The sequence below is a fragment of the Carlito syrichta genome, unplaced genomic scaffold (assembly GCF_000164805.1).
Source record: "Carlito syrichta isolate Samal-C Ts95f unplaced genomic scaffold, Tarsius_syrichta-2.0.1 Scaffold96997, whole genome shotgun sequence".
Classification (NCBI taxonomy): Eukaryota; Metazoa; Chordata; class Mammalia; order Primates; family Tarsiidae; genus Carlito; species Carlito syrichta.
The window spans coordinates 17571-28036 of NW_007041093.1; the positions used below are offsets into that span (position 1 = coordinate 17571).

The 10466-nt window shown below is 42.8% G+C and overlaps 1 protein-coding gene across 4 annotated transcripts in view; it reads left to right on the top strand.

Annotated features, from left to right (window-relative positions):
* The first annotated feature begins 164 nt into the window (after window positions 1–164).
* UIMC1 (ubiquitin interaction motif containing 1) overlaps window positions 165–10466 on the top strand; it is a 100274-nt gene continuing 89972 nt past the window's right edge. For all 4 annotated transcript variants that reach the window (XM_021714711.1, XM_021714713.1, XM_008062745.2 and 1 more), the window contains exons 1-2: window positions 165–318; window positions 8476–8560. In XM_021714711.1, coding sequence (XP_021570386.1) covers window positions 172–318; window positions 8476–8560 — 232 coding nt within the window. In that variant the 5' untranslated portion in view covers window positions 165–171. The remainder of the gene's footprint in view (window positions 319–8475; window positions 8561–10466) is intronic.

The following is a 10466-nucleotide window of genomic DNA, read 5'->3' on the forward strand; positions in this document are numbered from 1 at the left end:
AAAAAAAAAAAAAAAAAAAAAAGATTTTTAATGAGTAGTAGAAAAGTTCAGAAATCCAGTTTTACTTCTGTTCGTTAAGGGTATTTTTTTCTTTTATATGACCAAATTAAATAGCTCCTAGAAAATTTATACTTTGAGTAAGCTATTTGTCTTTGTATTCCAGGCAGAAGGATGCCACGGAGAAAGAAAAAAGTGAAAGAAGCCGTTGAATCTCAGAACCTGGAGAAGAAGGATGTGGAAACTCCCAGTTCTGTCAGTGCGAGGAAGAAGCGCAGACTTGAAGATGCATTCATCGTGATATCTGATAGCGATGGAGAGGTCAGTGTTGGAAAGTGGAGTTCTGGGTCTCAGCTGGCCTCTTTACCCGTGTCTGGTTTGTTTTGTGACTGTACCTTAGTGCCAGCTCACCAAGACCATGCAATTTCTACTCATCTTTGTTTTGATTTATAAATGGAATTAAGAATTGCTTAAAAGAAAGTAATCATGCTGTTCAGTTGAGGACGGATCATAGGTCTTCAGTTTTATAATATAGTAACTCAGTGATATTTTAGAACTATTTGAATAAATCCATTGTAAATCTTAATTTTCGCGTGTCTGGCAAGTAAAGGAAAATGTGAATGTTTTTAAGTCTCTAGATATGTTCTAGATATAGAGGTACCTAACCACCTGCAGTTGTTTAAACTAAAATTAATTAAAATTAAAAATCAGCTTCTTTATTGCGCTAGTCACATTTCCAATGATCAAAGCCGCGTGAGACTAGTGTCAGGTCCATTAGGCAGCACAGCTGTGGAGCGTTTCCATTGTTAGAGCACTTTGTTGAATAGAGCTTCTGTAGAGCTCATCCTCTGGTCTTTCGGTGCCTATTTCCCGTTTGTTTATTGGAGGTTTTTTTTCCCCTGCCTGTAGGTCAGGTCTAACAAACAGGTAATTAGGTCATTATTTTTTCCTTCAAATTTCCTTCTCTTTCTCTATATCTTTTTTTTTTTTTTTTTTTTTTTTTGAGTTGGAGTCTCACTCTGTCGCCCAGACTGGAGTGCAGTGGCCGCTCCCGGCCACCGCATCCTCGACCTGCGGGGCTCCGGCGATCCTTCCTCCTCAGCCTTCCGAGTAGCCAGAATTACAGGCACTCGCTACCACGCCCGGCTTATTTTTTGATTTATTGTAGAGATGAGGTCTCGCTGCCCAGGCGGGTCTCGAACCCGCGGGCTCAGGCAGTCCACTCACCTCAGCCTCCCAAAGGTGCGGGATTACAGGCTGAGCCACCGAGCCTGGCTTCTCCTATATCTTTTATCTCACTTAATGGTAGAATCACTCATTTCCCCTAGCGTTAAAGCTCCGCATTATCTCTGACTCCTCATCTTTTACACCTAATTGGTCTTCACATGCTTTAATTTTTACCTCCTGGCGTGGCACGATGACTCAGGCCTGTAATCCCAGCACTTTGGGAAGCCGAGGCAGGAGTATCCCTTGAGTCCAGGAGTTTGAGACCAGCCTAGGCAATATAGCAAGACCTTTTCTCTACAAAAAATCAAAAATTAGCCAGGCGTGGTGGCACACACCCATAGTCCCAGCTACTCAGGAGGCTGAGGTGGGAGAATTGTTTGAGCCCAGGAGGTTGATGCTGCCATGAGCTGTGCTTATACCGTTATACTCCAGCCTGGGTGACAGAGTGAGATGCCAACTCAAAAAATACACAAATAGTCTGGGCGCATTATGCCTATAATCCCAGCACTTTGGGAGGCTGAGGTGAGAGGATTGCCTGAGCCCACAGGTTCGAGACTAGCCTGGGCAACTTGACGAGACCTCATCTCTACAATAAATCAAAAAAATGAGCTGGGCGTGGTGGCATATGCCTGTAGTTCCAGCTACTTGGAAGGCTGAGGTGGAAGGATCGCCTGAGCCCAGCAGGTCGAGGCTGTGGTGGCCCTGAGTGTGTGCCACTGCCCTTCAGCCTGGATGACAGAGTAAGACTCCAACTCAAAAAAATAAATAAAAATACACAAATAAATAAAATAAAAATACAATAATATATAATTTTTATTGTCAACAAAAATTTAAAAACGTGGTATTAGTCTTGGCAAGTGGGCAATAAAATGAATGAACTTCTGATAAGAATGTAATGACACTATTTGTGAAGGTTCTTAGCGATCATACCATCCTAAAATTCTAAACTGCTCTTGCAGAGATTATGGAGCCAAAGTTTTTTTGTTTTTTGTTTTTTTGAGTCAGGGCCTAACTCTGTTGCCCAGACTAGAGTGTAGGGGCATGATCACTGCTCACTGCAGCCTTGACATTCTGGGCTCATGTGATCCTCCTGCCTCAGTCCCCTGAGTAGCTTGAAGTACATGTAAGTACCATCTTGCCTAGTTGATTGTTGTGATTTTTTTTGCAGAGATGAGGTCTTGCTGCGTTGCCTGGATTGACCTCGAACTCCTGGGATCTTTCCTACTTTAGCCACTCAGACTCACATATCAGCCTCCTCTGGAACACCCTTGCAGACACACCAAAGAGATAATGCTTTAGTAGTTCACTAGGTATTCCTTAACCCATTCAAGCCAAAATTGACCATTTTGGTATTTCTTGGAGCTCTTTATATAGCAGAACATATGTCAGATGTCAGATATGTTATACATACAGTAATAATGGGCATAAAATAAAAATAGTGTGAATACTTGTACTCACCATCTGAGAATCTCTCTTCTCTTCAGGGGTCCATCCCTACTTGCATTCTTTTCCACCCATCCAAAGGTAACCTCTGTATTTGTTTTGACCTCCCATGCTTTTCTTGCACTTTTATCACATTTATGTGTATCTCTGTATATTTTGATTTTTTTTCAAGTTGCGAGTTTTACTCTGTTGCCCAGGCTAGAGTGCCCAGTGGCACACTCATGCCATTGCAGCCTCTACGTGTTGGTCTCAGGTGATGTTTCCACCGCAGCTTTCCAAGTAGCTAGAACTACAGGTGTGTGCCAACACACCCAGCTAATTAAAAAAAAATTTTACTGTAGAGATGAGATTTTGCCAAGTTGCCGGCTGGTCTTGAACCCTTGGGCTCAGGCAGTTTTCTCACCTCAGCCTCCCAAAGTGCTGAGATTATAGACGTGAGCCACCACACCTGGCTCTCTATATTTTGAGAAGCAAAGTATTAGTGGTTAGAGATGTCTACCGCCATTTTTCAATAATCTACCTGTTCTCCAGAGATTTGAGATTTTACCTTTCTCATAAAGTAAAATCTTGTGGTTTTTTTTTTCTTTTTGAGTTGGAGTCTTACTCTTGCCCAGGCTGCAGGACAGTGGCACAATCATGGCTCACACAACTTTGGCCTTCTGGGCTCAGGTGATTTTCCCACTGCAGCTTACCAAGTGGTTATGAGGGACTAGGGACATGCCCACCATGCCCAGCTAATTTTTTTTTTTTTTGAGTTGGAGTCTCACTCTGTTGCCCGGAGTGCAGTGGCTTCTCCCGGCCACCACAGCCTCGACCTGCTGGGCTCTGACAATTCTTCTGCTTCAGCCTTCCAAGTAACTGGAACTACAGGCACACACTACCATGCCCGGCTAATTTATTGTAGAGATGAGGTCTCAAAAAAAAAAAAAAAAAAGATCTTCGGTCATTCCTGAGAGTCATTACTGACATTTTTTGGTTGAGTAAAAGTCTTTGCTTCTCTAGAAATAAACATATGTTCCTGACTGCCCTTTTTCCTCCATGTTCTAAATAATAGTTTCTTGACTTTCACAGTGTGTGTTTTCTAGCATCTGCTTACCCCTTTATAAAAGATAGCTTTGTATCACTATTTGCTCATAAAATTAACATCTGTATACCTAGAGGCATTTGTTCCCTTCAGTCTTTTGCTTGGATGCAGCTTTTAGTATTTCTTGTATCAAAAATAGGTTATAGATGAAGTGAATATTTTGTCTCAGCAGATTCTTTTGCAGTTTTTAACTTTACAGATTTTAAGCTCAGTTACCTATTTGTTTATTAGCCTTCAAAATGGCGCTACTTAAAACTTTTCATTTTTTATAGGCTTTTAACTCAGTATTTAACATCACTGAGTGCTTGTTGTGTGCCAGGTGCTCCTGGGACTGGGACTGCAGTGGTGGACAGCAGAATCTCTGCTCTTATAGAGCCTGCTTGGTGAAGGGCATCAAACCGACTTTGGTTTGGTACTAGAAACCTTGCCCTAGACTAGTTTTTTTAAAAAGTTGACCATTTCAGCTGGGCTCGGTGGCTCAGCCTGTAATCCCGTGCCTTTGGGAGGCTGAGGTGAGTGGATTGCCTGAGCCTGCGAGTTCGAGACCCGCCTGGGCGGTGAGACCTCATCTCTACAATAAATCAAAAAATCAGCCGGGCGTGGTAGTGCGTGCCTGTAATTCCGGCTACTTGGAAGGCTGAGGTGGAAGGATCGCCGGAGTCCAGCAGGTCGAGGCTGCGGTGGCCGGAAGTGGCCGCTGCACTCCAGTGTGGGCGACAGAGTGAGACTACAACTCAAAAAAAAAAAAAATTGACCATTTCATCATTGTTTTCTTTTCTTTTCTTTCTTTTTTTTTTTTTTGGTGTGTGTCACCCGAGTCTCACTGTCACCCAGGCTGGAGTGCAGTGGCACACTCATGGCTGCTGCAGCTTTGACCTGCTGGGCTCAGGTGACCTTCCACCTTAGCTTTCCAAGTTGCTGGAACCACAGGCACACGCCACCACATCCAGCTAATTTTTTGGTTTATTGTAGAGGCGAGGTCCCATCAAGTTGCTCAGGTTGGCCTTCAGTTTTAAAAGATTTTTTAAAAAACTTGGTTCAAACGATTAAACTGTTCTGGAATTTTTGAACAACCTCAACTTTAATTGTTCTATCTTTTGGTCTCTCCAACCATAGAAATAATCCAAAAGTTTTAGTATTGCATCATCCAGACATTTCCAACACTTTTTTTGTACAATAAAGAGTAAAAAAGTTTTTTGTCTTAGACTGTGTCTTGACTTGTTTTAGAAGATACTGTCACCAAATAGACAATAACAGTGTTTGTATATTTGGTATCTATTGAGACTAGCAACAATTCAGGTATATTTATTTATGACTTTTCCTACAAAGTCTTTGTATTTTAGAGATATCATTATAGTTACATTCTGGAGTGTGCAGTTAATAGTTTTGGAGATTTTGAACTTTGAATTCAATTATTTTTTAGATACAGGGACTATTCTTGTTATCTATTTCTCCTTGAGTAAGCTGTGGTAGTTTGTCTTTCAAGGAATTTACCCATTTTCAGCTGTTAAATTTATGTGCATAGAGTTTTTGTAGTATTCTTTTATTATCCTTCTGATATCTGAGGGTCTATAATGATTACCCTCTTTTATTCTTGGTATTCTTTTTTTTGTCAGTCTAACTAGAGGTTTATCAATTTTATTGATCTTTATGAAGAACTGACTTGGTTTTCCTTCAACCGGAGTAATTTCTTTTAGCTTTTTTTCTTTTTGAGTCAGGTCCTACTCTATCACCCAGGCTGGAATGCAGTGGCACGATCTTGGGTCACTGTAGGTCTTGACCTTATGGACTCAGGTGATCCTCCTGCCTCAGCCTCCTGAGTAGCTGGGACTACAGTCTTGCACCACCATGCCCAGCTAGTTTTTTGATTTTTTTATAGAAAAGTGGTCTCACTGTGTTGTCTAGGCTGCTCTTGAACTCTTGGGCCTAAGCAGTCCTCCTACCTTGGCCTCCCAAAGTGCTGAGATTCCAGGCTTGAGCCACCATACCTGGTCTAGCATTTTTTTTTTTTGAGTTGGAGTCTCACTCCATCGCCCAGACTGGAGTGCAGTGGCCGCTCCCGGCCACCGCAGCCTCAACCTGCTGGGCTCCGGCGATCCTTCCGCTTCAGCCTTCCAAGTAGCTGGAACTGCAGGCGCACCAGCTAATTTTTGATTTATTGTAGAGATGTGGTCTTACCAAGTTGCCCAGGCGGGTCTCGAACCCGCAGGCTCAGGCAATCCACTCACCTCAGCCTACCAAAGACGCAGAATTACAGGCTGAGCCACTGAGCCCGGCTAGAAAGGCTGTTTTTTCATTGGTTTGCTTTTATACCTATGTTAAAAATCTGTCACGTCTATACTGTGATCCTTTCACCTCAGCCTCCTGAGTAGGTGGGACCATAGGTGTGTGCCTCCATGTCAAGCTGACTTTTTAATTTTTTCTAGAGATGAAATCTTGCTGTTTGCCTAGGCTGGTCTCAAATTCCTGAGCTTATGCAATTTTTCTGCCTTAGTCTTCCAAAGTGCTGGGATTACAGGTGTGAACCACTGTGCCCAGCTGTATTTTTACTTTTGTATGCTGCATTTATTTGTTTTTGAGTTGGAGTCACACTTAGTCACCCAGGCTGGAGTGCTGTGGTATGCTCTCGGCTACCCCATCCTCGACCTGCTGGGCTCAGGCGAACCTTCTAAGTAGCTGGAACCATAGGCGCATGCCCGGCTAATTTTTTGATTTATGGTAGAGACGAGGTCTCAATACCCGTGGGCTCAGGCAGTCCACTTGCCTCAGCCTTTCAAAGTGCTGGGATGACAGGCTGAGTCACTGAGCCCGACATGAATGCTGCATTTATGAGGTCCATTTGATTTTCTTGTTTTGGTTAGTGATTTAGGTTTTCTTGTTCATCTGTATGCTTTAAGAATTTTTCTTTATCTTTAGGGTTTACTAAGATATGTCTGGGAATTAATTGTTCAAGGTCCATTTTCTTAGACATTGGTGGGTACTTTTAGTATACAGACTCTGGTCTTTCTTCCCCCTCCAAGAATGTTTTCTTGGATTGTAGTATTTCAAGTTTTAATATTGGCTTGTTCTATTGTTTCGTTTTTGGCTTCAGAGATCCCGATTATATGTGTATTGGATCATCTTTGCTTATATTCTCTTTAAGCCACTTCAGGCTCATTTCCCTCCTTTCTTTATTTCATTTTTTTCCCCTTTTGTAGAAATGAGATCTCAACTATGTTGCCCAGGCTTGAATTCCTGGGATAAAGCAATCCTCCTGTCCTGGCTTGGCCTCTCAGTGTTGCTTGGATGATAGATGTGAGCCAACACGCCTGGCCTATTTCATTTTTTGTTGTCTTGGTGTTTTTTTGGCCTTTCTTCAATAATCTTTATTAAATTTTGAGGTGTATTTGGTTCTCTTTTGTTTCTGTAGGATTTTTCATTTACCCTTTTTTTCTTTTCCTTCACTACCCAGTGAGGTGCCAAAGAGTGATTGAAAATAAATGAGTACACGCTGAGTTTAAACATTGTTATTGGTTTTTAAACCTTGAATCAAGCTTCTTTTATCTTGGGTGATGCTTATGGGTATTTTGGAGCTAGGCTTTTTTTTTTGAGTTGGAGTCCCACTCCGTCGCCCAGACTGGAGTACAGTGGCACACTCAAGGCCACCCCAGCGTCGACCTGCTGGGCTCTGGCAATCCTTCCACCTCAGCCTTCCAAGTAGCTGGAGCTATGGGCATGCGCTACCACACATGGCTAATTTTTTGATTTATTGTAGAGCTGAGGTCTCACCAAGTTCCCCAGGCTGGTCTCGAACCCGCGGGCTCAGGCAATCCACTCACCTCAGCCTCCCAAAGGCGCGGGATTACAAGCTGAGCCACCAAGCCTGTCCTGTCCTTTTTTAGAAAAATGTGACTCTGTACATGACAGATAATAATGTTAATTTATTATACATTTTTATTTTTATGATTTTTTTTTTTAGTTTCATATCTTACATGTTTTTCTTTTTCTTTTTTTGAGTTGGAGTCTCCCTCTGTTACCCAGGTTGGCGGGCAGTGGCATGCTCCTGTCCACCACAGGCGATCCTGCCACCTTAGCCTTCCAAGTAACTGGTACTATAGGCATACGCCACCATGCCCAGCTAATTTTTAAAAAATTTATTGTAGGGATGAGGTCTTGCCAAGTAGCCCAGGCTGGTCTCGAACCTGTGGGCTTAGGAAATCCTCTCACCTTGGCCTTCCAAAATGCTGGGATTGTAGGGGTGAGCCACCACGCCCAGCCACATGTTTTTCTTTCTGTACAGAAAAGAATCTTCTGATTTTTTTTTTTGAGTTGGAGTCTCACTCTGTCACCCAAACTGGAGTGCAGTGGTTGCTCCCGGCCACCACAAGGCTCGACCTGCTGGGCTCTGGCGATCCTTCTGCCTCAGCCTTCCAAGTAGCCAGAACTACAGGCACATGCTACCATACCCGGCCAATTTTTTTATTTATTGTAGAAATGAGGGTCTCGCCAAGTTGCCCAGGCAGGTCTTGAACCCATGGGCTCAGGCAATCCACTTACCTCGGCCTCCCAAAGCGCGGATTACAGGCTGAACCACCGAGCATGGCCTCTTCTGATGTGAGCTATCACATTTATAGCTATCACTGATTCTTCAGAGGGCTCCATTTGCCACAGAAGATGTAGAAGAGATAGAGAAATTACCACTTTTAATGACAGGCACCCTGATCATGTTTCTTGTTTTGCAACAGGAGTCAAGGGAAGAGAATGGATTGCAGAAGACAAAGACAAAGCAGTCAAATAGAGCAAAGTGTTTGACCAAAAGAAAAATTGCACGTATGTTTTTATTTTTCTTGTGATCGTTTGGAAATTGTAACAGTCATAGAATCAATACTAGCTTTTCTTTTCTTTTTTTGTTTTTTTGAGTTGGAGTCTCACTCTGTCGCCCAGACTGGAGTGCAGTGGCCGCTCCCGGCCACCGCAGTCTCGACCTGGTGGGCTCCGGCCGCCTCAGGCTTCCAAGCAGCTGGAACTACAGGCGCGTACTGTCATGCCCGGCTAATTTTTTGATTTATTGTAGAGACGAGGCCTCACCAATTGCCCGGGCGGGTCTCAAACCCGTGGGCTCAGGCAATCCTCTCGCCTCGGCCTTCCAAAGCACAGGATTACAGACTGAGCCACCGAGCCCGGCAATACTAGTTTTTCTTTAGAAAAAAGAGTTCTCTGAGTAAGGGTGTATGTGCTTCCTGTTTATAGTGAAATTCGTTAAAATTTGTAGGAGTTCCTTTTAGAGTTACTTATAGTTTATATAGTTGACTTATTAGAGGCAGGGTGTGGAAATAAAAAATGTGACTTTCAGAGCGAGGCACATTTGGATTTCAATTCTTGCTTTTAACCCCTTACTACTGCTTTTAGCTTACTTCTGTTTTTTCATTAATAAAATGTGGACAATAATACTTATTTAGAAAGTCACTCAGTAGAGACTCAAGTGATAGTACATATTACTGTTTTTGCCATTACAGTTCTGTGTTGGCAGTTTGCATTCTCTTTGTTACTCAGTCTTAAAGGTCATCAATCTTATTATACTTTTGCATTTTAATGTGAAATGAAATGTTCAGTTATTTCAACTAACTTTTCAGTATAACTAGTTGAAATTATTACAATAATTGATTCAAGATAAACAAGGTTTTTTCCACTGTTAATTTGAATTATGGGTGATTTAGGATTAAAGTTTCAGACTTGTATGATTAAGTATAAATAGCTCTTTGTTATTTATTTATTTATTTATTTGAGTTGGAGTCTCACTGTCACCCAGACTGGAGTGCAGCAGCCACTCCTCGCCACCACAACCTCAACCTGCTGGGCTCCGGTGATCCTTCCGCCTCAGCTTTCCAAGTAGCTGGAATTACAGGCGCATGCTACCACGCCTGGCTAATTTTTTTGGTTTATTGTAGAGATGAGGTCTCGCCTGCCCGACCGGTTCTCAAACCTGCGGGCTCAGGCAATCCACTCATCTCAGCCTCCCAAAGGTGTGGGATTACAGGCAGAGCCACCGAACCCGGCAGTTCTTTGTTATTAAATTATTGCAGTGTATCTAGATATAGCTGTCTCTATGGTTAGATCTATTTATTGTACTCAAGTTGCTGTCAGTCTTGAGAATTATAGGTAGTAGTTACTTTTTTTTTTGAGTTGGAGTCTCACTCTGTCACCCAGGCTAGAGTGTAGTGGCATGCTCACAGCCATTGCAGCCTCAACCTGCTGGGCTCAGGTGATCCTTCTGCCCCAGCCTTCCAAGTAGCTGGAACTACAGGAGTTTGCCACCATGCCTGGCTATTTTTTTTTTTATTTATTGTAGAGATGAGGTCTTGCCAAATTGTCCAGGCGGGTCTCGGAGCCCTGGACTCACATAATCCTTTTGCCTTGCAACTTCCAAAGTGCTGGGATTTCAGGCTTGAGCCACTGGGCCCAGCTGGTAGTTACTTTTTGAAATGTAGTAATCCTTATCAGTCATTGGCTAAGTTTTTGTTATCATTGGTAGACTGTTGCTGGTTGTTTGCTTGGTTTTCTTGATCTTTACAGTCAAAGTGGGTTCTACTTTTCTATTTTGTTCTACTTTTCTGTTTTTGATCATTCTTTTTCAAATCCATTGTGAGCCGGGCTTGTTGGCTCAGCCTATAATCCTGCACTTTGGAAGGCTGAGGTGAGTGGATTGCCTGAGCCCGTGGGTTCGAGACCCGCCTGG